This window comes from Bubalus bubalis, chromosome 7, assembly GCF_019923935.1.
Source record: "Bubalus bubalis isolate 160015118507 breed Murrah chromosome 7, NDDB_SH_1, whole genome shotgun sequence".
NCBI lineage: Eukaryota > Metazoa > Chordata > Mammalia > Artiodactyla > Bovidae > Bubalus > Bubalus bubalis.
This window is the reverse complement of record NC_059163.1, coordinates 18093124-18120639: the sequence shown is the minus strand read 5'-3', so window position 1 is coordinate 18120639 and position 27516 is coordinate 18093124. Positions and strand designations below refer to the sequence as shown.

Below are 27516 nucleotides of genomic sequence, written 5' to 3'. Positions count from 1 at the left end.
AAAGATATAAAATCCATTCTTAGCTCCAGGGCTGTACAAAAACAAGCCCTTGGGTAGATTCTCTAGAGGTGGGAAAAGTTAGTCTGCTATACTGACAAAGGTTTGGATCTCTTAGTTTCTGGTGATGAGTGTTCAGCTTGCCATTTGCTCTTTGAGTCTTGGAATTGACTTAAGCCAACTGGTTATGATGCTATCAGATCAGATCAGATCAGTCGCTCAGTCGTGTCCGACTCTGCAACCCCAGGAATCGCAGCATGCCAGGCCTCCCTGTACATCACCAACTCCTGGAGTTCACTGAGACTCACATAAATTACCTTTATCTAGATTGCTGGATGCAGCAGTTTGAGGGACTGCTGCATAGACCATCAAAAAGGGATTCATGAATATAAACCCATTTATTCAGCATGTGTGGGGCTTCCCTGGTGGTTCAGATGGTAAAGAATCTACCTGCAATGCAGGAGACCTGGGTTCAACCCCTGGGTCGGGAGATCCCTTGGAGAAGGGAATGGCTACCCACTCTAGTATTCTTGCCTGGAAAATTCCATAGATAGAGGAGCCTGGCAGGCTACAGTCCATGGGGTCACAAAGAGTCGGACATGACTGAGTGACTTTCACTTACTTGCTTGGCATGTGTATTGGAAACTGTGCAGACAGAACTGCATAGACTCACTTGACTGGCCATTGGGGCTGCAGATGTCGAAGGCTGCTTATAATATGTCAAGGAAGCACTGCTTGGGTTGATCAGAGATGTGTGTTGCTGGCTGAGGGAGAGTTGGCATGGTGGGAAGAATGAAAATCTCTTGCCAAACCCCTGAGTGACTCAGTAAGGATATTTTCGCCATTTGTCCTGATAGTATCTTTATCCTTGGCAAGAATACCAACTTGTTAAAAATAAATGTATACAAGGAAATTTTCACATAGGATCATTTTCCTAGGATAACGCAAGAAACAAAATCGACAGAAAAAGCCACCCAACTTCAATAAATGAAGCAGTAATGAGGGATTGATTAAGCCTGGTTAACTGTGACCCCAGCCAGACTGTACCTTTCAAATTCTAAAGTACAGTGCCACCTCCTACCTTGGGAAGGATCTCTCAAACGTTATGAATAAAACATTGTTTTGCTTACCTCTTTGGGACATCACTTGATTATAGAGAAGTTGAATATTGAATTTTTGCTGATGATCTTTAGAATAACTGAAAGTGGGTAGCTGAAGATTTTTAAAATACATGTGACAACAAGTTACTTATTAAATAATTAAGCATAAATATAGACATTAGGAGCTGTTTGTTAATGTTTTCTCTTGGTTTCAGGTTCTAAGCATCCAAGTGAAATGCTTCCATGAAATCATCACCATAGGTTACAGAGTCTACCATTCTTATGACTTACCTTGGTTTAGAACACTAAGCTGGTAAGTGACTTACAACTGTTTCAGATATGAAAATCCTGTTCTTTTCTAAAGTTGGTAAGGAAGCATCCTGACCAGTCAGTATCCACCCAGTTGACCTTATAGATTGAGTATAAAGAAATATGAATAAAAATAATGCAATTGAATGTTGAAAGAATAAAATCACCTTTAACTTTCCATTTCAACATAACTACTTTCAGATTTCATCTTTCACTCTGTGTACAGAGTGACTGACTTATATTGCATATCCACACTATTTTTGTCCTCTTTTTAAAAACCTCAGTACTATATTGGACACATGTTTATACTCTTTATAATTACACTGTTAACAGAAAGTTTCATTTTGTGAAATGTTAAAAATATGTTAATCTTTTGGTTTATTTCCCCTCAGTTGACATGAGACCATACACACAATCTGATATTTCTACAAAGACTGGAAGATGAGATATGAAAATAGTTGTGGGTTTTCTTTTTTTTTTTTTCTTTTTTGAGTGACAAGTTGATTCAGGAGAGGAAAGCCCAAGCTGCATGTCTGTCTCCCTCCTCCCCTCCCCGCCTCACCCCTGCAGACTGGTCTGTGCTGTGCTTAGTTGCTCAGTCCTGTCCGACTCCTAGCGACCCCATGGACTGTAGCCCACCAGGCTCCTCTGTCCATGGGGATTCTCCAGGCAAGAATACTGGAATGGGTTGCTATGCCCTCCTCCAGGGGATCTTCCCATCCCAGGGATCGAAGCCAGGCCTCCAGCATTGCAGGCAGGTTCTTACCATCTGAGCACCAGGGCAGGTAGGCAGACTGGCCTACCTTCTCCAAAGCCCCCATGGGCCTGGGGTTGGGGGAAGGGAGCATGACAGTGAGAGGATGGATGACCTTACCTTTGCTGCTTCTGGCTTGGTCTCCTGAAGGCCCCAGGATCTCTGATAGGCAGCAAGGAGGGTTGTCAGAGGGAAGAGAAAGGCTCTGATGGGGTCAGTGTGTAAGGCACACTGCTAAACATTTCAGGGCAGTTGCCAGCCCCTGAAACATTACATATAAAATTATTCTATGTAGAAAATATTGCATGTGAAATTAGTAAATCAGATCAGATCAGTTCAGTCACTCAGTCGTGTCCGACTCTTTGCGACCCCATGAATTGCAGCACGCCAGGCCTCCCTGTCCATCACCAACTCCCGGAGTTCACTCAGACTCACGTCCATTGAGTCAGTGATGCCATCCAGCCATCTCATCCTCTGTCGTCCCCTTTTCCTCCTGCCCCCAATCCCTCCCAGCATCAAACTCTTTCCCTATGAGTCAACTCTTCGCATGAGGTGGCCAAAGTACTGGAGTTTCAGCTTTAGCATCATTCCTTCCAAAGAAATCCCAGGGCTGATCTCCTTCAGAATGGACTGGTTGGATCTCCTTGCGGTCCAAGGGACTCTCAAGAGTCTTCTCCAACACCACAGTTCAAAAGCATCAATTCTTCAGCGCTTAGCCTTCTTCACAGTCCAACTCTCACATCCATACATGACCACAGGAAAAACCATAGCCTTGACTAGACAGACCTTTGTTGGCAAAGTAATGCTCTGCTTTTGAATATGCTATCTAGGTTGGTCATAAGTTTACTTCCAAGGAGTAAGCGTCTTTTAATTTCATGGCTGCAGTCACCATCTGTAGTGATTTTGGAGCCCAGAAAAATAAAGTCTGACACTGTTTCCACTGTTTCCCCATCTATTTCCCATGAAGTGATGGGACCAGATGCCATGATCTTCGTTTTCTGAATGTTGAGCTTTAAGCCAACTTTTTCACTCTCCTCTTTCACTTTCATCAAGAGGCTTTTGAGTTCCTCTTCACTTTCTGCCATAAGGGTAGTGTCATCTGCATATCTGAGGTTATTGATACTTCTCCCGGCAATCTTGATTCCAGTTTGTGTTAAATCACCAAATTTAATATTTAATGTTTTATATATTTTTAAGTTTTTTCAGGTTTCTTAGTTATCAGGACCTTGACCATGAAACATGATAATATGATAGTTCATAATTAACAGTCCATGTCTTTGAATATATCAGTAGTTGTTTGATTAGTATTGGTGTCTTTTTAAAACAGGCATCACCTTTTGGGTTTACAGTAGTCAAAAACAGTTTCTTGGTTTTATGAACACCTAATTTTTCCTTCTGGAAAGTTTCTTCATGATTGAGCAGCAATGTGTACAGGGAATGTTAGGTAGATTAAGTATTTATTGTTGAGTCACTCAGTCGTGTACACCTCTTTGCAACCCATGGACTGCAACATGACAGGCTTCCCTGTCCTTCACCATCTCCTGGAGTTTGCTCAAACTCATGTCCATTGAGTCAGTGATGTTATCCAATCATGTCATCCTCTGTCGTCCCTTTCTCCTGTCCTCAGTCTTTCCCAGCATCAGGGTCTTTTCCAGTGAGTCAACTCTTCGCATCAGGTGGCCAAAGTATTAGAACTTCAGCTTAATCATCAGGCCTTCCAATGAATGTTAAAGTAGTTGGAGAGTAGTTAACCCATGCAGGATTGATTTTAAGTGTAAGGGGGGAAAAAGGTAGGTCAAGATGGGCTCCAGTGATTGTAGAGGCTTCATGGAGAAGGTGACAGAGAAACTGTTACTAGAAATGAAGACAGGCTTTGGATGGAGAAGGGTGTTTTAGGCTGGGGAAGCAGCACCATCAGGTTCTAGATGGGGGACAGAGGAGGCACCTGCCACAGGTTGGGAGATCTTCTTGGCTCTCCCAAGTGGGAGGGAATAGTGGCCCAAAAGTTGGACTGGTGTGGGACTTTCTGGAGGTCCAGTGGTTAGGACTGTAAGCTCCCAGTGCAGAGGACATGAGTTCAATCCCTGTTTGGGGAACTAAGATCCCACATGCAGAGGGGCATGGCCAAAAACAAAACAGTTGGTTTGATGGCTAGATAGGCCTTGATAGCCTTACAGAGGCGTCACACTTTCCATATAGGAGAGAGAGACATGGTAATGTGGAAACGTGATGTGCTTCCCTTTGGGGATAGTGGGGTCTGATTGTATTCATGAGGACCAGAGGGAACGGCCACCCCTCTCCTCTTCTGCTGCTGCCTAGGACACGGTCTTTCTAAGGCAGAATCCGGGAGGAACCCCGAGGCAGTGTTTCTCAGCATGTTTTCCTGGCTTACACACACTCCCATCAGCAAAGTCTTGTGGGTTCGACTTCTGCCTGGGGAAAAGGATAAACCAGCACTGGGAGAAGGGACAGGCCATTCATAAAGTTTTTTTTTTTTTTCCCAAATTTTACATTCTCCATTTTATTTTTTTTATTTATTTTAATTAGAGGCTAATTACTTTACAATATCGTAGTGGTTTTTGCCATACATTGACATGAATCAGCCATGGGTGTACATGTGTTCCCTATTTTTAAAGTTTTTCCCCAGAGATTTTTACCTGCATCTAGCTCCCAACCCCCACTGCTGCCTTTCTGAGTCACGTATTCAACTAGAGTCCATCTGGAGCATTGAGAAAAGGGGACAAGACCCAATGTGGGCAGGGCAGAGTGGGAGGTGAGACGTGAAATTACTTCTTCCCTCTTTTCCCATAGATCTTCCTTAGGGCAGGCGGAAATTTGGCTTAGGAGCTTTACTATTAAAAAGCATTAGAGGGACTTCGCTGGTGGTTCAGTGGTAGGGGCTTTGGCTTCCAGTGCAGAGGGTACAGGTTCAGTCCCTGGGTGGGGTGCACTAAGATCCCATGTCCTTGTGGCCAAAAACTAAAACATAAAAAAATGGAGCAAAATTTTAACACATGCAATAAAGACTTTTAAAAAAACTGCCAATAAAAAAATATTAAAAACAAAGCATTAGGGAGATGTTGAGAATGCATTTTCATTATAAACTTAATTCTGTGTGTGTGTGTGTGGTGTGTCAGAGAGTGTATTAGAAACCGTGTGTGTGTGTGTGTGTGTGTGTGTGTGTGTAGTATTTTCTACACTGTTTCCTAATTTTCTGTCTCTGGCATTAGATTTTGAGCTAAATAAAGGCATGAACCACTCAGTACATTTTTGTTCACTGATAAGTTTGAAATTAAGTTTAAAATGGGGAAAAAAGCATTTTGGTGGAATATATCATGAACTTATGTTCAAACTTAGTTTTGATCTGTGTCATCATCAAAAGTAGAAAATAGTTTTGTTGAGTTTGAGGGATAAAATGTTTCAAATATAAAGAAGCTAATTGTTTTAACATTACAGGTACTTTCTGTTGTGTGTGAACTACTTTTTCTATGGAGAGACTGTGGCGGATTATTTTGCTACATTTGTTCAAAGAGAAGAGCAACTTCAGTTCCTCATTCGCTACCACAGATTTATATCATTTGCCCTGTATCTGGCAGGTAAGTTAAGGAAAAGACTCTGTATTGATTTGTAGCCAGTATAGTGTTACATGCTTATTTTTATTTATGTTAAACTGTAACATCCTTTTTTGGTTACATTTTAATCCACCTTCTCTTTTTAAATGTCTCATATATAAAACTACTTTCATCACAGTCTAAATAAACTGCAGTTACTCCCTAATGATGTTTTAAAAAAGTACTTGGTGGTTGAAAGAAAGTACTTGCTTAGTAGTCTATCTATATATTTGAAAATTTTCTTTGTAAATTATAGTAAAAGAACTTTAAGCATATGGATTATTTACCAAGTAATGATATAATTTACAAAGAAACTTTCACATATATATTGCTTTATTTGTTCCTAGGAAATAGTTTTATATAGAATTAATCAGGGTACTTAGTTTTCCTGATATTTTTTATTATATAGTCATTTATATATAAATATATATATATATTTGTTTATAGTAGGCTATCACATTTTTATGATTTTAGATTAAGAATCAGATACTTAGGATAACATTAGAATTAACAGATTTGTGGCTGTCCAGTAGTTAGGCTCCATACTTCCACCGCAGGGGGCCCAGGTTTGATCCTTGGTCAGGGAACTAAGATCTCAAAAGCCATGCAGCATGGCCAAAAAAACCAACAAACCAGATTTGTTTTCCATCGAAGTTGACCAATTATAAAAGAAATTTCTTAAGAAATTGATTTAGATATGTACTTTAATAAAAATTATCTATTATTTTTATTTGACTTTACTGGATCTTAGTTGGAGCATGTGAGATCTAGTTCCCAAAGCAGAGATTGAACCTGGGCCCTTTGCATTGGGAACACGGAATCTTAGCCACTGGACCACCAGGGAAGTCCCTAGATATGGACTTGTAAAAAGTCAGATTTCCAGTATGAATCCTGGTTCCACCGCTTACATGCTGAATAAACTTTGGGAAATGTAATTAACTAATCTGTGCCTTAGTTTCTTTGCAAAGCACTTAGAGCAGTACCTGGTGCTATATAAATATTGAGTATTATCATTGTTTTCACTTTTAAAGGCAGAAATGAAATTTATTTGTGAGTTTTCTCTTTAGCTCTTAATGGTTACTGTTTTAGCTCTTAGGGGTTTCCTCATAAATAAATTCTTCTCTAGTTAGTACAATTTTGGAAACTTAATACAATATGGATGACTCCTTTCCATTTCTCATTAAACAAAAAAATATACAGTGTGTGTGGGAAAGTCAGTCCTTTAAAAGTATGTCATTTTAATTCAATAATTAAAATGCATTCTTTTTTATAGCTGAGTAATATTCAGTTGTATATATGTAACACAATTTCTGTATCCATTCATCTGTAGGTGGACATCAAGGTTGCTTCCATGTCCCAGCTATTGTAAATAGAGCTATAATGAACAATTATAGTTTTCTCAGCTTTTATACTCAGTAGTGAGATTATTGGGTCATATGGTAGATCTGTTCCTAGTTTTCTAAGGAATCTCCATATTGTTCTCCATAATGACTATCCATTTACATTCCCACCAGCGATGAAAGAGGGTTCCCTTACTTCTACATTCTCTCCTGCACTTACTGTTTGCAGAATTTTTTAATGATGGCCATTCTGACCTGTGTGAGGTGATACCTCATTGTAGTTTTGATTTGCAATTCTCTGATAATGAATGATGTTGAGCATCTTTTTATGTGTTTGTTCACCGTCTGTATGCCTTCTTTGGAGAAATGTCTGTGTAGGTCTTCCGCCCATTTTTTGATTGGGTTGTTTGTTTTTCTGGTTTTGAGCTGCATGAGCTGCTTGTGTATCTTGGAGATTAATCCAGTTGTTTCCCTTGCAGTTATTTTTTCCCCATTCTGAGGGTTGTCTTTTAATCTTGTTTATTGTTTCCTTTGCTGTGCAACTTGTTTCTTTTTCTAATATTGTATACATGATACCCTCTCAACTAATTCTTTACAGTCATTGTTGCTTCCTCCCCTTAAATTTCTGACTATCAAATCAGTATTTGCTCGTTTTTTTCTAACTGATTTCTGTCATTGGCATAGCTTACCATTGCTGTCCTACAGAATCACAGAAAGGCATCATTGTCACTGTTTCAACAAACACTCGAGTGCTTTCCAAGTGCCAGTGCTGTGCATGGTGTTGAGGATACAAAGGGAAACAGGCTTTTAGTGTGCCTACCAGGGTGTGGCAACTGCTGAGACATGTGTCCCCTCGTTCACTGCTGGAATGTGAACAAGGACCTCTAAGACCACGAAGAAAGGGGAGGAGGGCCTTGCTTTACTGGGGCAGGAAGGCCATTGAAGGCCTTGGAGAAGAGATGATTGTTGTTGTTCAGTCGCTAAATCATGTCTGACTCTTTGTGAGCTCATGGACTGCATCGCTCCAGGCTCCCCTGTCCTTCACTATCTCCCAGAGTTTGCTCAAACTCATGTCCATTGAGTTGGTGATGCTCTCTAACCATCTCATCCTCTGCCATCCCCTTCTCCTTTTGCCTTCAGTCTTTGAGGGGGAAGTGGCAAGCCACCTCAGTATTCTTGCTCTGAGAACCCCATGAACAGTATAAAGAGATGATCGGTGTCATGAAAAGCAAAGAACAAGCAGGTGTTTGCCAGGTGGAGGGTGGGAAAGGGCATTCCAGGTAGAGAATACAGCTGTGCCGTCTTGGGAATGAGAGTGGCATGTTCGGGACCCATGGGAGGTACTGAAGGTTGTACAAGTAGACAGGAGCCCCGTCTTGAGGAGCCTTGTGTATCATAGAAAGACTTTGGGCTTTATTCCTAGGAAACTACTGGAGGATTTCAAGCTAAGAGAAAATGTAACCAGGTTTGTAATTCAATGAATGGTGAGTGGGAGACATTAATAGAGTGACAAGATAGGAAACTGTTGCTTTAATTCATACTAAATATAATGTATGCCTGAGTCATTCACATTTATATTAATACTAGGAGGGTCATAAATTTTTTTAAAATTGTGTTTTAAAAAATAAAATCTGGACTATTATTGATGTGAAAGAAAAAAAAAAAATTATGGGACTTCACTGGTGGTCCAGTGGTTAAGACTCTGTGCTTCCTCTGCAGGGAGTGGAAGTTCAATTCCTGGTCAGGGACTAGGATCCTACCTGCTGTGTGGTATGGCCAAAAAATTAAAAAAAAAATTTTTTTTTTTAATGCTAAGGGCTGATTTTAGAACCAACTGCTGTTTATGACAGTCTATGAAAAATTGCTTTTATATCCTAAATTGGCTTAAAATGTACTTTTTGTTGCAATAATTATGTATTTTCATGCAGTTGTAAGAAATAAGACAGGATGCCTTATGCACTTTTCCTAGTTTCCACCAGTGATAATACTTTGAAAGATTACAGTGTAAGATCACACAAGGATATTGACATTATGATAGTCTTACAAATGTACTTTTAAAACACAGTTGTTTTAATTGAAGTATAGTTGATTTGCAGTGTTGTGTTAATTTCTAATGTACAGTAAAGTGATTCACATGTACTTTTTCATGTGCTTTTCCAGTTTGGTTTCTTACAGGATATTAGAGTTCTGTGTGCCATAGAGCAGGCCCTTGTTGTTTATCTGTTTTACATATAGTAAACTATATCTGCTAATCCCCAAATCCTAATTTATCCCTTCCCCACCCCTTTTCCCTTTTGGTAATTGTAAATTTGTCTTCTGTGCTTCTGAGTGTCAGTTTAGTTCAGTCGCTCAGTCGTGTCCGACTCTTTTCGACCCCATGGACTGCAGCACGCCAGGCCTCCCTGTCCATCACCAACTCCCAGAGCTTACTCAAATTTATGTCCATCGAGTCAGCGATGCCATCCAGCCATCTCATCCTCAGTTGTCCCCTTCTCCTGCCTTCAATCTTTGCCAGCATCAGGGTCTTTTCCAATGAGTCAGTTCTTCACACCAGGTGGCCAAAGTTGGAGCTTCTGCTTCGACATCAGTCCCTCCAATGAATATTCAGCACTGATTTCCTTTAGGATTGACTGGTTGGCTCTCCTTGCAGTCCAAGGGACTCTCACAAGGCTGCGCCAACACCACAGTTCAAAAGCATCAGTTCTTCAGTGCTCAGCTTCTTTATGGTCCAACTTTCACATCTATACATGACCACTGGAAAAACCATAGCTTTGACTATATAGACTTTTATTGGCAAAGTAATGTCTGCTTTTTAGTATGCTGTCTAGGTTTGTCATAGCTTTTCTTCCAAGGAGCAAGCATCTTTTCATTTCATGGCTGCAGTCACCATCTGCAGTCACCATCTGCAGTGATTTTGGAGCCCAGGAAAATAAAATCTGTCACTGTTCCCTTTGTTGTTCCCATCTATTTGCCATGAAGTGATGGGACCGGATGCCATGATCTTAGTTTTCTGAATGTTGAGTTTTAAGCCAACTTTTTCACTCTCCTTTTTAACTTTCATCAAGATGCTCTTCAGTTTCTCTTTGCTTTCTGCCATAAGAGTGGTGTCATCTGCATATCTGAGGTTATTAATATTTCTGCCAGCAATCTTGATTCCAGCTTGTGCTTCTTCCAGCCCAGTATTTTGCATGATGTACTCTGCATGTAAGTTAAATAAGCAGGGTGACAGTATACAGCCTTGATGGACTCCTTTCCCAATTTGGAACCAGTCTGTTGGTCCATGTCCAGTTCTAACTGTTGCTTCTTGACCTGCATACAGATTTCTCAGGAAGCAGGTCCGGTGGTCTGATATTTCCATCTCTTTAAGAATTTTCCACAGTTTGTTGTGATCCACACAGTCAAAAGCTTTAGCATAGTCAATGAAGCGGAAGTAGATGTTTTTCTGGAATTCTCTTGCTTTTTTGATGATCCAGCAGATGTTGGCAATTTGATCTCTGGTTCCTCTACCTTTTCTAAATCCAGCTTGAACATCTGAAAGTTCTTGGTTCATGTACTGTTGAAGCCTGGCTTGGAGAATTTAGAGCATTATTTTGCTAGTGTGTGAGATGAGTGCAGTTGTGAAATAGTTTGAACATTCTTTGGCATTGCCTTTCTTTGGGATTGGAATAAAAACTGACTTTTCCAGTCTCTGTGTTTCTATCAAATGCAACTTTGTAGTAAGCTAGGAGCTGCTGGGTTAAGTGATGAAACTTCTGATATAAATTATGCATGGTATTCTATTGGGTTGGCCAAAAAGTTCATTTGGGTTTTTCATAAGATGTTCAAAACCCAAATGAACTTTTTGGCCATCCCAGTATATCTGTTATCATTTCACGTGTGTCTTAAATATGGTCCTATTAAAGGATCATAAGCACCCACTTTGTGTTTCTCGTTTTTTTAAATTCCTGGTGCCTAATACAGGGTCTGGGATTTAGGTTCCTAACACACATTTACTGGATGAATGATCCAGAGGCTGAGAACATGCGCATCTAAACATAGTGCTTGTTAGAGATAATGTTGTTTTTTTTTTAGCATCAGGATTTTGGTTGCTGGGTCTTGAGGCCTTATTGGTTGATTCTTGAAGTGATTAGCAACATTTATGAGCTTAGTCCAGCAAATAAAGTTAGACTTTAAAACAGGAGTGAGGAAATAGAAAGTATGCTCTGTTGAGATAGTTGTACCTTTCTTTCAAATTATGCTGTGAAAAATGTCTGGAATCCTTCTCATTAAACAACATTCCAAGAGGCCTGTCCAAATTTTAGTTCTGCAGTGGTCAAATGAGTTTTATAGGTCTTAACAGATATAAAAAGCAGAGACAACACAAGCTTTTTCATTGATGTTGAATTTTATTAAAATAAAATGTACCTATATCCAGGTCTGACCTACTCAGCAAGGCCCAGCAGGTTAAATGACTCATTTAACGTCATCCCAGATGACTCACCTACTAGGACCCAGAAGCCATTCTGACACTTTAGATAATTTTGTTGTAAAATGAATTTGTCTGATAGTAAAACAAACATCAGCAACAACATTTTCTCTAGAGTCTGGATATATTTTTAAAAGATCTTGGTAATTTGGATTTGGGGCTCTGTAGAAACAAGAGCAACCATGTGATTACATGTCTGGTAATGACAGGTGAATAAGCTTAAGATGTTGGACCCATAATATCATCACCTTAAGATCTCCTTAGCCAACTAGTGAGAAGCATATTAAAGGCATATTATGTTTAGTCAGGTTTTTTTGCTTGTATTTGTGTATGGCTAACTATTTTGACTTCTTTTTTAAAACCCTTAAGGAGAGGTTATGACTTGAATATAATACTTTGAATTCAAGAAAAATCACCGGACAGTATAAGATTCAGTTCAGTTCAGTTCAGTTGCTCAGTCGTGTCCAACTCTTTGCAACCCCATGAATCACAGCACGCCAGGCCTCCCTGTCCATCACCAACTCCCGGAGTTCACTCAGACTCACGTCCATCGAGTCAGTGATGCCATCCAGCCATCTCATCCTCTGTTGTCCCCTTCTTCTCCTGCCCCCAATCCCTCCCAGCATCAGGGTCTTTTCCAATGAGTCAACTCTTTGCATGAGGTGGCTAAAGTACTGGAGTTTCAGCTTCAGCATCATTCCTTCCAAAGAAATCCCAGGGCTGATATTCAGAATGGACTGGTTGGATGTCCTTGCAGTCCAAGGGACTCTCAAGAGTCTTCTCCAACACCACAGTTATAGTAGAAGATTAAATTATGGCTAAAATTAATACATGACTAAGAATTGTTTTCAAACATCCTATATATCTTTCATCTCAAAGAATGTAGATGAAATCTTTGAAAGATGTCACAAATCATTTTTCATAAAGGATTGTATCTCCAGAACCACGTATAGTTTATATTTGTGCATGTGCATGCGTGTGTGTGTGTGTATAGAAAAGAAAAGAAAGCTAGAGCTAAGTCGTGTCTGACTCTTGCACCCCTATGGACTGTAGCCTGCCTGGCTCTTGCCATTTCCTTCTCCAGGGAATCTTCCCAACCCAGGAGTTGAACCCAGGTCTCCAGCATTGCAGGAAGATTCTTTACCAACTGAGCTATGCGGGAAGCCATATATATATATATATATATATATATATATATATATATATATAGCTTGTTTATTTTTGGCTGTGCTGGATCTTCGATGCTGCATGGGCTGTCTCTAATTTCCATGAGCAGGGGCTACTCTGTAGTTGTGGCGCGTGGGTGTCTCATTGCGGTGGCTTCTCTTGTTGCATAGTATTGGCTGTAGAGCACAGGCTCAGTAGTTGTGTCTCATGGGCTTTGTTGCTCCATGATGGCTTGTGAGATCTCCCTGGACCAGGGATCAAACCCGTGTCTCCTGCATTGGCAGATGGATTCTTTACCATGAGTTACCAGGAAAGCCTTCCCACGTAACAGTTTTTTAATTAAACATGATTATAAACTATTTACATATCAGTCTTGTTTTATACCTTAAACTCACTATGCAGATTAAAGGAAAACTTTTTCCATATATTAGCTAACATAATGGTTGATTTGTGTGAATTTCTACACTGCATATTTAAACTTGTTTAAAACACCTCAGTTGTATTCTAGTGTCTGAATATGGCAACACATAAAGCAGTGTGCTTCTGAATTGTTGACTACGATGTTTGAAACATTTCAAAGTTTTGGTTAGTAAGCGAAGTAAGGGAAAATACAGCCATGTACAAAAGTAATCGATGAGTCAGTAACCTCCAGTGTATAATCCTGGGTCTGTCTTTGTTTTTTGAGTTAAGGACTGCATGTGTTTACTGAATCGGTTAACCAACAATAAGAAATTTTAAAAACTTTATTATTTCTTTATATTTTCTGTCTCTTCAGTTACAGTATGAGCTCCTGGAGTGGAATGACTGTCTTATCCATGTTTTGTATTTTGTGTCTGCATCTTAAGTGCTCAGTAAATATTTTTCAATTGTCTACTTTTTCTGGAATTCCTTCTATCACATCTTTTGGACTTTTCAATGTCTTTTTTTCTTCTTTAATTCACTTGACTCCTTAGACATCTCATTCTTTTTTATGCTTTCTGAACATACTTCTCTTAAGTCTGTTGGGGAACTTGGTCTCCCTAACCTCCTGGGGTCTCCTTGATACTGGGCCACACGATATGTCCGTCTTTGCGCTGACGGCACCAGGCCAGTGCTGTGTATATAGCTGGCAATCAGTAAGTGTAACCGAAAATAGTTACATATCAGGACTGTATGTTTAGGAGACTTTTTCAGTGAACATTTTACTTTAACAGATCCTATGATTTTAATTGGAAATATAACCGTAAAAATGTTCTTTGTTAATTGGGGAAAAAGTAAAACTATGGATCCAAATATGCAAAGTTCTCCTTTCCAAAGATTTGTTGAAATATAGCATGTATGTGTTCCATTTAAACAGAAAATGGCTGTGAATGAAGAAGTAAATGCATGTGTCTCTTCTTTGGAAATAATATTTAACCTTAGATATGTTAGGAAAACAGTTTACATCCTCCTCCCCCAGATACCAAGAATGGTATTATTTTAATATATCCACGAGTCAGATAGTTATATCTTTTATTAGAGCACCCTAAAATGCTGTGTGTTACTGGTGGATTTAACCATAAAATTGGATCAGGTAAAACTGAATTGCCAAGACTGTCCTGGATAAAATGATCATCAGGAAAGTATTGAATGAATCTGTTGGTAATTTTGTTTGAAGAAATGCTTAAGGGTGAATGGTATATAATTCAAGAACAAGAAAACCATGCATGCTGGAGTAGTATTTGTGAGGAGATAATTCATAATTAATGATATTGAGAATTTCCCAAGGATGCGCTGGGAGAGCCAGAAAGGTCTTTTTTGGCAGAAGGGGAGGTTCTGGAGACTTTCAGCTCAGTCTTGCTTCTGAGTTGCCTTTACCTCATTAGCTCGGAAAGTGAAAGTCGCTCAGTTGTGTCTGACTCTTCAGGCCAGAATACTGGAGTGGGTAGCTTTTCCCTTCTCCAGGGGATCTTCCCAACTCAGGGATCGAACCCAGGTCTCACGCATTGTGGGCGGATTCTTTACTAGCTGAGCCACAAGGGAAGCCCCCCCCTTAGCCTCTGAACCAAGTCCAATCTACGTTTGCCTATAACCATGGACCAAAGGCATAAAGCAGCATAGAAATTTCATTATTTATTAAGCCACAAAAGAAATCTCCCTGCTATTGAAGAAAAATTTAAAAGCAGTGATTTTAAAAGAAGGTCTTTTGCTACAGGTGATTTTAATGCCATGAATTCCGTGTTTTAGTGCCCCCCACCCCCGCTTCCTTTCTTTCTGTCAAGAAAGTGACATATGTCTCAGTTTGCCGCTGCTCAGAAATGTTCCCATATTTCTTTTGCAGTTGAACCAGTCAGATTCTACAGGTGGCAAATAGGAAGTGAGATAGGATCTGGGAGCCAGTATGCATTCTCTTCCCTTACTGTCACCCTTTACACTGACATTTCAAGTCGGTCATCAAAAACTAGGTGTAGGCAGTTGCTGTTTGATTCCCTGTGCTGGTCAGAGTAGTGTCAACCTTGCTTACTCTAGTGGGTAGAACTCCCTTGATAAGTACATCTTAGGTATGCAAAGTATAGTGTTTATTTCACATGGGATAGATTAGTTGACCATTTGTTTTCTCTCAGAGAACTCATTTTCTAAAGATATTGCCAAATAGAATGCATGCATGGCTATTTAGTTGAAATTAAACTTGGTTCATGCATTTCTAACATCTTCTGCTGCTAAGTCACTTCAGTCGTGTCTGACTCTGTGTGACCCCATTGACGGCAGCCCACCAGGCTCCTCATCCCTGGTATTCTCCAGGCAAGAACACTGGAGTGGGTTGCCATTTCCTTCTCCTTCTAACATCTACTTCTGTAAAAAAAATTATCTTCAGAACTTTACTGATGTAGTGGGCAAAAAAGTGTTTCATAGTGCCTCCTCATTATTTAACATAGAATTATTAGATTTCTGCTTCACTAGGTGGGCTACCCAGGTGGCTCAGTGGGAAAGAATCTGCCTGTCAATGCTGGTGACACAGGTTCGATCCCTGGGTCTGGAAGATCCCCTGGAGAAGGAAATGGCAACCCACTCCAGTATTCTTGCCTGGAGAATCCCATGGACAAAGGCGCCTGGCGGGCTACAGTTGATGGGATCATGAAAGAGTCAGATACAGTTTAGCAACTAAACAACAACAACAAAAGTTCATTAGGTAGAATTTTTATTTAGTAAAATTTTATTGTAATTAATTTATAGACTATAGGCAGAAACACACATACTGTTTGTGCATTTTGACATTGTTAAGAGTATTTTGTTTTACTGTAATCATTATAATATGCTTCTGAGAATTTTTGAATCACTCTTAACCTGAATCTTGAGGATAATGGTTTATGGAACCACATGACTCTTAAGGGTCAATAGAATCTAAGGGTTTAACTCCTTTCTAGCTCCATGATCCACAGTAAATTAATAAAGTCCTTTGTGTATTTTTCTTCATCTGTAAAGTGAAGATAATAATAGGTAACTACATCATAGGAATGTTGGAAGGATTAAATGAGTTAATCCTTACAATAGGCTTAGACAAGTACATGAACATAATAAGTGTTCAAAGATGTAGAGATTTAAACATTCTATATATATATACTTGATGGAATGATACAGTGAATACATTTTAGTGAACTGAAATTCAGGCTCCAATTTTCAATGTCCTCACATTAGCAAGGGACTGACTCAATTAATGTAGGAGATGTTTATTGAATTTATGGCATGGACTATATCAGGCATTTTGGAGAATACAGGATCATTTCCCTCAAGAAATTTCTATTTAAAATGCTTGATGTAAGAGTCCTGTCCAGGAGACCAGGGTTTGATCCTTGGGCCAGAAAGATCCCCTGGATCTTTGGCAGTATTCTTGCCTGGGAAATCCCATGGACAGAGAAGCCTGGCAGGCTACATACAGTCCATGGGGTTGCAAAGAGTTAGACAAGATTTAGTGACTCAACAATAATGTAAGAGTAGGGGAGATGGTGTATGAGTGAGTAGCCAACATATAGCTAGATGTGGTATAGAAATTTGGCTTATATGAACTCATTGAATCTTAAAATTTGTAACAGATTACACAACAAGCACATGTTTTTGTTCTTGAACAGGTTTCTGCATGTTTGTGCTGAGCTTGGTGAAGAAACATTACCGTCTGCAGTTTTATATGGTGTGTATTAACCATTATTTTGTAGTTACTATATGTAATAAAAACCTTCACCTTATTTTTTTTTCTGTAGTGAGAAAATAGGATCTAATCTGCTAATTGCCTAAATGTGAGAGGTATTTGAATTTTGGATGACTTATATTTATAAATGTTTGAAGTTGAACATTTTTTCGAGGACTCAAAATTTTTAACTGTTTCCAAAGTTTCCTAAAAATTTTTCCCTTGAATATTTTCAAAGGCTGTAAAATTAAAGTCAAGTATTTGGATTCCCTAAATATGTAGGAATTTGAGGTGTTTCCATAGTCTCCTGAATAGTTAATAAGTCTCAGAAACATCTGTCATGTATTTGTATGGAAAGGACCTGGGTCTACTTGTGCTCAGCCTAGGCATAAGGGGAACAGGGCTGACATTTCCCCGGTAGCTGTGGGTAGCTATTCAGTTGCATGACTTGTTTTGGCCAGAAGTATTTCCTTCAGTGTATCCTTGAACAGTGTTCAGTGTCTTATGAAATGAATCACTGCATATGATGACCTCTTATTTTCTTAAAAGGTAGCTAATGATAAGAGTGTAAAATGACAAGTGTGGTATCTATAAATTCACGTATTTGCTAGGTTTGTTGTGAATTTGGGGTATAATTCCTATTCTTCATGCTTTGCTTTTCCCCATTAAGACATCCTGCTGAGCACCATTGTTGGAAAGTTATAGTGTTTCTTACATTTCTAATCTCTGGGGAGCTTGAGAAAAAAAGAAACGGTAAAATTCTCAGTTAAAATCTAGAAACCATCAAGACAAATTAAAAATAATAGAATCTGCTATGAAAATGGTGCCTATTGGGAAAAATTATGTATGCATATTGAAGCAATCGAAGACAGAATTGGATCACTTCAGCAGATGAAAACAGAACAGAACCACCAATGTAATACACTGTTTGCTGAAATGAAAGATAGGTTTATTATGAATAAATCAGAATCATAAGAATTTTGAAAAGTCCTTTTATAACTTTCAATGAAAATTATGAGAGACTTCCCTGGCCTCCACAATTAAGCCTCCACAATTCCAATGCAGGGGTTGCAGGTTTGATCCTTGATTGGGGAACTAAGATCCTGCATGCTGTGCGGCAAAAAAGAAAAAGAAAAAAAATTATGAGACTAATACATAGAAATATTAGCCCTTTTTGTTCACATTCTACTCATATTAATGACGCTAAAAGTAGCTAAAGTGGCTGTCTCTCAGAATTGATGAAACAGGGGCCTTTTGACAATTTAAAATGGAATACTGTCATTGAACAGAGATGTAAAGATCAGCTTTCAAGTATGAAAAGATTGGATTTAAGGGCAGTTGATCCCTGCTGATTTGAATCATTTGAAGTTATAAATAACTCTTTATGGGAAAATGTTAACCATAGTGAACTCAGGGAAAAATCGTTCTCAGCATTTCTAGTAACTAGAGAATGCAGTCAGAGTAAAATTTTAATTCTTATCTAAATGCCATAGCAATACTGCAAACTTGTCATTACCACTTTAATCTCATGATTCAAGATGATGATATATTTTTTAATAGACGTGTAGCTCTGTAGTACTAGCATTCCATTTTTGTATAAATTAAGGTTACTTTGTTGAATATTTTTCATGGTTCTCAGGTTTCAGGAGGCACCACAATGAAGGTAATTTACTAATGGCATTTATTTTGTATGACCTTATCTTATGAAATTTGACCAGTAGTTGTGCTAGAAATTTGCTGTTGCTTCGTGGCCTGCCCTGATCTCTTGTGCTCATTATTGTTGTGTTGTTGGGCTATTAACAGTTCGCATGGACTCATGTCACCTTACTGATAACAGTTACTCAGTCACATCTTGTCATCCAAAATCTGTTTGAAGGCATGATATGGTAAGGGGACAGTATATGCTGCTTTATATTTATATATATTTATAGCACTTTGAAAGCTCTTTTACCCTGGACAGTGTCTTACAGGATTTCTACTAAAATGTCCTATTTGTTGTCACTCTTTTCCATTAAAATAAGTTCCCCTTAACTGTTTGACTAGATTCCCTGGTGGCTCAGGCCATAAAGAGTCTGCCTGCAATGCAGGAGACCCGGGTTCAATCTCTGAGTCGGGAAGAATCCCTTGGAGAAGAAAAATGGCAACCCACTCCACTATTCTTGCCTGAAAAAGCCCATGGATGGAGGAGCCTGGCAGGCTATAGTCCGTAGGGTCACAAAGAGTCGGACACGACTGAGTGACTTCACTTCTACCTGTTTGACTACTGAAGACAAATGCTTTGTTATCAACTGGAAAACTTCCTTTTTCAGGTTTCCAGTAAAATGCAGAAAACCCTCATAAAAGCTCCAAATAATTAAATACATTTTCAGGTGTTACTACACTTTAACATGACTCTTTTTTAAAAACAAAGAGTCGAGTTTAAAGAGTGTACTGTTTACATGGAATGCAAAACGAAGGGGAAAGCTTGCTTTTCAGCAGACAGTCAGCTGGCAGTGCATTTTCTTTGGGTGAAAGGTGGGTTAGTTCTCCTCTGCCTTTGTATAGGTGTAGAGTATCCAGGTTTCAAGTATTTGGAGTTACTTGCCAGTAACCTACTTGGAGTGGGTTGCGGATTGAGAAAGCATTTTTATTAGTTAAAAATTAGCTTGCTGCTGCTACTGCTGCTAAGTCGCTTCAGTCGTGTCCGACTCTGTGCGACCCCATAGATGGCAGCCCACCAGGCTCCCCCGTCCATGGGATTTTCCAGGCAAGAGTACTGGAGTGGGGTGCCATTGCCTTCTCCGAAAAATTAGCTTAAGTTAAAACAATTATTATTATTTAAAAATAAGAGTGGAGAAAAACTTAAGATTTTAAGAAATCTGACCATATTTTTTCCACATTCTTTTGAAACACAGTAACTAAAAACTTTTATAATTGGTAAGTTTAGTCAAGATAAATTTGTTTCCTTGACAGGTTGGTGTTTTTTTATGTATGTGTGTGCAAAAAATTGGAATCATTTTAAGACTGCCTTCCATATACAAACTTTTCATTGATGGGAGGCAGTCACTGAAATTAGTAGGTTCTGTACAGTTAGTAGGGTTTAATGCCCCTGTGGGCTAAGATAGACAGAGAAGGCAATGGCACCCCGCTCCAGTACTCTTGCCTGGAGAATCCCATGGACAGAGGAGCCTGGTAGGCTCCAGTCCTTGTGGTCGCACAGAGTCAGACATGACTGAGTGACTTCACTTTCACTTTTCACTTTCATGCAATGGAGAAGGAAATGGCAACCCACTCCCGTATTCTTGCCTGGAGAATCCCAGGGACAGAGGAGCCTGTTGGGCTGCCGTCTGTGGTGTTGCACAGAGTCAGATACGACTGACGCGACTTAGCAGCAGCAGGCTAAGATAGAATTAAAACTGATAATTGGACAAGAGCTTGGTGTAAGTTTATCAGATTATACTCTGACTCATTTCTATTTTGAAAGGCTGCTTTTAAAAAATTCTTTATACTACTGTAACTTGTTCCTATTGATTGAAAAAAAAAAAAAGATGCATGATGTGAGAATTGTGAGTTACGTTTTATTTGGAGCCAAATGAGGACTATATAGCCCAGAGACAGTTTCTCAGATAACTCGGAGAAAGTTTTTCAGATGGCTCCGAGGAACTGCTCTAAGGAGGTCAGAGGGGAGGTCAGTATAAATACGATTTCAATGAGGGGGACACATGCCATCAAGCACGCATTTTGGCAGAAGGTTGCTACTAGTCATGAGGAGCAGCTGTCTCTGTTAAGAATTTTAGTGCTTTTCTAGATATGAGAGTGAGTCTGACATAAGCAATTTGCCTCATAAAATCTCCTCCTAAAAAAAATGTCTAACTCTCTGAGGGCCTGTTCTGCCAGTTTTACCTGGAGCACAGAGTGCCTTACTCCTGACCTTTGCCCTGAACTCCTTTCAGGATGTGTTAAAGGTCAGCAGAGGTCCGCAATGACAGTGACTAGTGACCTAATTCTTGTAGAGCCAGATGGCAAGTGACGGTTTTTAGTTGGCATTCCTCATACAATGGAAATTTGAAAGTCCATAGCTATAGAAATTGATTAACTGTCAAATTGATTATTTAATATTTTCACTAGCAATATTCTTCTAGTATGTTTATAGATTTTGCTCTGCCTAACTGCTAAATGGGCAAATTTGGTTGATAATTATTGTGTCTATTCATCTTTTAGCATGTGTTATGTTCTAGACTAGGTTGCAGTGTCATCCAAAGGGTTATTGCATTGGTTCATTGAGTCAAAACCTGTGTAAATATTTGCCATTTAATCTTACAGACTTCTTTCTGTTGACTTTTTTTTTTTTTTAAGGTTCCTTGTTCCAATATCAAGTGTTATTTGCAATGACATAACTGCTTACATTTTTGGATTTTTTTTTGGAAGAACTCCGTTAATTAAGGTAATGGAAAAACACCACAAGCAAGCCTTTACCATAACCTAGATGATTAGCTACTGGAAAAAATTCCCAACAGTTTGGTGCAGTTACATGTTGTTGATTTCTCAGGCACTTTGATTTTCCTTAGCTACCCTCAGCAGCCACAGTGTTGAGGGTGGAAGTCTGCATTTCCCAATGATTCCATCTGGGTTTTTCATCAGCTGTTCTCTTGACTCCTCGTCATTCATCCTTCTTCCGTGAAGGCTCATGTCATTTTCCCCTGGCTTCTTTCCCTTGGCTATCATGTGGTTTTTTATTCTCCTCGCAACAACCCTCTAAACAGGCCTGTCCGTGACTCTGCTTTCCTCTCAAGCCATCTCATTTGTCTCCTCCTTTACTGAGTTGTTTGAAGGTGTATGATATACCAGCATCACATAGTCATGTCCATTTTCAAGACTTGTATACCCAAATTCATTAAAAAAAAAATTGAGGTTCTACAATAAAAACCATCGATGAATAATGCAAGTGACAAGGAAAAGTGAAGCTCAGAGACCAGAAAATACACATGAGGAGACCGTGTAGTTTTGTGTTAGATTTGGTTCTGTTTGGCTTCCCAGGTGGCACCAGTGGTAAAGAACCCACCAGCCAATGCAGGAGACTTAAGAGACGAGGGTTCGATCCCTGGGTCGGGAAGATCCCCTGGAGGAGGGCTCGGCAACCCACTCCAGCATTCTTGCCTGGAGAATCCAATGGACAGAGGAACCTGGCGGGCTACAGTTTGTGGGGTCACAAAGAGTCGGACACGACCGAAGAGACTTAGCACAGCACAGTAGTCAATGGAGGCAAAGAAGGAAGTGAAGTAATTTTTAAGTTCCCATCTGGGGTTAAAAAAAAAAAATCAATTTCTCATATAAAGACAGACCATTTTATAGAACTGGTTGCTTCAGAAAATAAAAGCTTTCCATGTTGGGGCCTTATAAAGGAATTACTTGGTTTATATGTTGGCCCAGCTCTTTTATGACATCCCCACAAATGCATTAAGTGGCTGTTTGGATGTTATGACATGAAGGCATTTTTGGAGGAACTGAGACAATTATTCGGATAGAAAACTTGTTTGTTCAGAGTGATGTGAGGATAGTTTATCATTCCCAGAAGAGTGTGTGGACTGCCTGTCCTTCAAAAACACCTTCCTTAAATGCTTCCCCACATAAGGGTCTGGTACATAGCGTCAAGCTGAGCTGTAGGGACACTGGCCAGCAAATTATATATTTTTAAAGTTTCTAAAGTTGCTCCAGCACAAGAGTGAGTGGTGAAGTAGTCAAGGCTTCTATACCAGCTGAGCGGTTGTTGACTCAGGAGCCCTCAGAGGCTGTAGAAGACTTACTGTCTGATTTTAAGCATCAGTTTCTAGTGAATTACAAGACTGAATTAGTTGTATAATGCAGCCAGATGTAATTAAGCAAGTTAACCCTGAAATCAATATGATAGGGTCAATTTAATTTGATAAGCTCTCTTTAAAATAATCAGCAGGCACTTTTGAATTTGAGTCAGCTGCTGTTTCATGACAACAATACTGAATTATCCTAAGAGGTGGTGCATACCAGTCGCTCACCTATGATGGAATTGTTGTCAGATTGGTCAAGAAAGGCTTTGTGCTTTGTCAACTTCGGGCTGAGACTTCATGTACTTTAGCATATTACCCATTTCTATGTCAGAATCTTCCCTCTGCTATTTGTTTGGCTTCCGTCCTCACTGATCCACTGAAAGGATTCTTACAGAGTCCACCAGAGTGCTTTCCTGATCATCAGAACCCTGTACCGAGTCCTTATTTTCCAGAGCATCTCAGCAGTTAGCACTGTCTGCTCCTAAATCTTTTTCTCCTGCCCCTGCTTCACCAAGTTCAAGACTTTCCTCCAGATTTCTCTTCCTGAATGCTCCAAGGACTAAGAAACAATAATTGCAACCTGAAACAAATTGCAAAGGTATACAAAATACCAAAGTATCCTTAGAAGCACAATATATTTCTTCATAGAGAATGACATATTCTGACCAAAGGAAGGAGGATATGTGCCCACTTGTGGGGCTGATCTGCACCTGGGCTATGGAGTATTTGGCCATTTCAGAAAGAGGTCTGCTGTGAGCACGGCATTTGGGAATATGTAATGGTCTGGGGCTCTGCAGTGCCCATGCGTTGCTGTACTCATCCTGCTTTTGATCTGTACTAAGTCGACACAGACCATGTATACTTAGAATGAATAGATCTCGGCCTTATTTCAAGAACTACATTATTCTGGGAGTTTATATAAGCATGAACATCATGGGACAGTTATTTCAGCATAGAGTTTATAGCCCTTTGAGTGATGAAAACAAATTGAGGCAATTTATAGAAACAGATATTCACAATATGTCAGATGTATGAGGGCCTAATATGCGTTAGACTCTGCTAGAGCGATTCACACAAATTAAACACAATCATGGACTGAGGGAAAAAGCGTTGCAAAGTCTTTTCAATACGAGAAAAAGGAGAGGTGTGCAGGGTATTATGGGAATTCACTGAACATATGTATCTGTGTTTTGTGAGTGCAGTAACTCTTTTAAATTTTATTTAATATAAAAAATAAATATCTTTTTCAGTTGTCTCCTAAGAAGACTTGGGAAGGATTCATTGGTGGTTTCTTTTCCACAGTTATCTTTGGATTCATTGTGAGTTTTACTCGGATTTTTATTTTATATTTTGAGAAATGGTGGCAAGTTTATTAATCTATTCTAAACCTAAAGGCATTAAACCATAAAATGCTAATAATGTAGTAACTGAAGCCCACTTAACAGAATCCACAGTCATCCCTTGGAGATACTGTGGCTTCAGTTCCAGCCCACCACAGTAAAGCAAGTAGTGGGGTTAAAGTGAGTCGCACGAATGTTTTATAAAGTGTGTATAAAAGTTACGTTTACCTTTTACTGTTAGTCCTTTAAGTCTGGAATGGCATTCTAGCTTAAAGAACAATGTACATACCTTAATTTTAAAATACTTTGTAGCCTCCCCACCCTCCAGCAAAAAAAAAACAAACCTGCTAACTAACCACCATCTGAGCCTTCAGTAAGTCATCGTCTTTTTGCTGGTGGAGAACCTTGCCCTGATGGTGATGCTGCTGACTGGTCAGGGTGGTGGTTGTTAAAGGCTGAGGTGGCTCTGGTAATCTCTTAAAATAAGACAGCAGCGAAGTACACCATGTTGACTGTCCCTTCTTTCGTGAACGATTTCTCTGTAGCGCGCAATGCTGATAGCATTTTGCCCTCAGCATAACTTCCTTCAGAATTGGAGTCCGTCTTCTCAAATCCTGCTGCTGCTTTATCAAACAAGGTTATGTCATCGCCTATAGCCTTTGTTGTCATTTCAATAGTCTTCACAGCATCTTCACCAGGAATAGAGCTCCTCTCAAGAAACCACTTTGTTTACTCATTCATCACAAGTGATTCCTCATCCATGGCAGTTGTATAAGGAGATTGCAGCAATTGCCCCCTTATTCAGGCTCCACTTCTAATTGCAGTTCTTTTCCTATTTTACCACATTTGTAGTTACTTCCTCCACTAAAGTCTTGCTGTTGGAAAAATGGTGCCGTTAGGCTTGCTTGAGGCGGGGTTGCCATAAACCTTCAATTTGTTAAAAACACAAAACTTGGGAAGCACAATAAAGCGAGCGCAATAGAACGAGGTATGTCCGTATTCTCTAGCCCAGCAGCTCTCATCCTGGCCTGTATCAAAATCACCTGGGGAGCTTCTTTAACATTCATGTCCCAGCCCTCTGCCAGGTCAATTAACTCCCTCAGCTGATTCTCATACACAGGTAGGGTTGAGACCCTTTGTTGTATTCTGGAAGTTTCTAATAGCTGTGCAGCCTTTGGGGGACACAGATGCTGGGACAGGCGGGGGCTTTGAGTAAAAGCAGAGACTGCAAATGAGGTTGAAGAGTTCTGCCTCCTTCACACTTGCCAGCTGCTTCACTTAATGGGTGTTTGTGGCTGTGAGCCCAGTTTACAGAAAAAGTTTGTTAAAGATAATTGATGTTCACTTTTGGCTGTGAATACGGATATTGTTAATGTTTTAAAAAATAGTGTATAATTATGGAATTTAGGTTTTTTATTCAAAGGTGTCTTGTGAGAATCAAGAAAAGGTACAGAAAAATGGCTGGATATAAGATAAATATACCAAAAAACTACTGCCAGGAAGTTTGATTTTTAAGTCATGTCCCTTAACAGTTCTAGAATATATTCTGTAGCCATATATAGGGTACTTAACTAACAACATGGGGCTTTGAGAGGGAGCAAATACACAAATAAATGGAAATGAGTCGGGCTGGATGGGAAAACCATCATAATTCCTTTCTTTATCAGTTTAGTTCATTCTCAATGAAAATTCCAATAGAATTTAAAAAATTATTCCAGCGTTTATTTGGTAGAATGTTGATAATAATTGATAAATAGGATAATGGAAAGGGACCTGGTCCTATCCAATGTTTATACAGTATGAAGCAAGGATAACTAGAATATTATTAAGTTAAATACTACTACAAGAATCTGGTATCATTAAAGACAATTTAGAAATTCTAAACAGCCATATCACTGGATAGGACCAAGGATAGGACCAAAGAAAATAAAGAGCGATCCTAAAAGAATGTGATGCATGACAAAATAATGAGGGAAATTTTATATATATATATATATATATATATATTTATTTATTTAATATTGGAGAAGGCAATGGCACCCCACTCCAGTGACTCTTGCTTGGAAAATCCCATGGACGGAGGAGCCTGTTAGGCTGCAACCCATGGGGTCGCTAAAAGTCGGACATGACTGAGCGACTTCACTTTGACTTTTCACTTTCATGCATTGGAGAAGGAAATGGCAACCCACTCCAGTGTTCTTGCCTGGAGAATCCCAGGGACGAGGGAGCCTGGTGGGCTGCCGTCTATGGGGTCGCACAGAGTCGGACACGACTGAAGTGACTTAGCATAGCATAGCATATATTTAATAAGTAATTTTGAGGAAACTGGTTGTTTGGAAGCAAAATCACTATATATCCATTCCCAGTGTTATATTTGCACTTCTGTTAACCATTCTTGAGCAATATAATGGTGTGAGTGTCACAGAGAAAGGAAATGAACTAGCACTTTAAATTTATAATAAGATATTTTGCTTCTATATATCTTCTTCTGTGGCTGAGAACAGACAGCTTTAAAAATTGCAATGTTGCGTCCAGAGAAAGAATAATTTAGTAACCATTTTCTGGGTTTTTCACCTGTGCTGTTTTCTTAGCAATTTTGAATTACTGGTTATTTTTTATTGATGAAATTAATATAACCTTTATGTAAGAAACTTCAGCCCTGGACTGTCCCATATCTTTATAATTCTTAGCTTCTGTTGACATTAAGTATGTTTTTTAAAAAAAGTACAACCTTGCTATAATGCTTGTCTATATGCTTGTCTAAATGCTCAAATCAATTTTTTATCTTTTTCCCCTTCCCTCTTATTGTCATACTGAGATTATAATAACACTGATTTTCAAAAATTTTTAGTTTCCTGATGGCTTTTCAAAGTCTTTTATTGTGTCGCTTATGATCATTTAACTTTAAATATACATAGCAGAATGAGAATGCAAGGAAAACTTGGCATTCTATTTCTGGCCTTTCTGACACATAACACATATACATTAACATTTTAGTATATACATATTTCTGTTTCATTTAATGTTTTATGAATGCTTGCTTTGTCATTTAGGCTGCTTACGTGTTATCCAAATACCAGTACTTTGTCTGCCCAGTGGAATACCGAAGTGATGTAAACTCCTTCGTTACAGAGTGTGAACCCTCAGAACTTTTTCAGCTTCAGAGTTACTCACTTCCTCCCTTTCTGAAGGCAGTGTTGAGACGGGTAAGATAAACGTGGGAGGGACCCTCCCTCCTGAAGGTTAAGCTTCCTTTAAAAGTAAAATTAAGATTTTCACAAGAAATCAATTTCTACAGAATTTTTAGCTATAGAATACAAAAGTGGTTTCACTGACTGCTTGGCATCAATCGTATATCCTATTCTCTTGGGGTTTCCCCTTCTTGAACATAAAATGAATATTACTATCACAAACTAATTATCCGTTAGAAACTTACTTGCCTAATGGTTTGAATACTGGTGGTAATTTATTTTGTGTTTGTCTTAGAAACATCTTTCAGCATCTTTTAG

General features: G+C 39.2%; 1 protein-coding gene across 1 annotated transcript in view; it reads left to right on the top strand.

Annotated features, from left to right (window-relative positions):
* Positions 1–27516, top strand: part of CDS1 (CDP-diacylglycerol synthase 1) — a 76434-nt gene that overhangs the window by 36102 nt on the left and 12816 nt on the right. The window contains exons 4-10 of the mRNA XM_025289780.3: positions 1313–1410; positions 5617–5756; positions 16829–16887; positions 18688–18770; positions 21220–21307; positions 23918–23986; positions 27061–27213. Coding sequence (XP_025145565.1) covers positions 1313–1410; positions 5617–5756; positions 16829–16887; positions 18688–18770; positions 21220–21307; positions 23918–23986; positions 27061–27213 — 690 coding nt within the window. The remainder of the gene's footprint in view (positions 1–1312; positions 1411–5616; positions 5757–16828; positions 16888–18687; positions 18771–21219; positions 21308–23917; positions 23987–27060; positions 27214–27516) is intronic.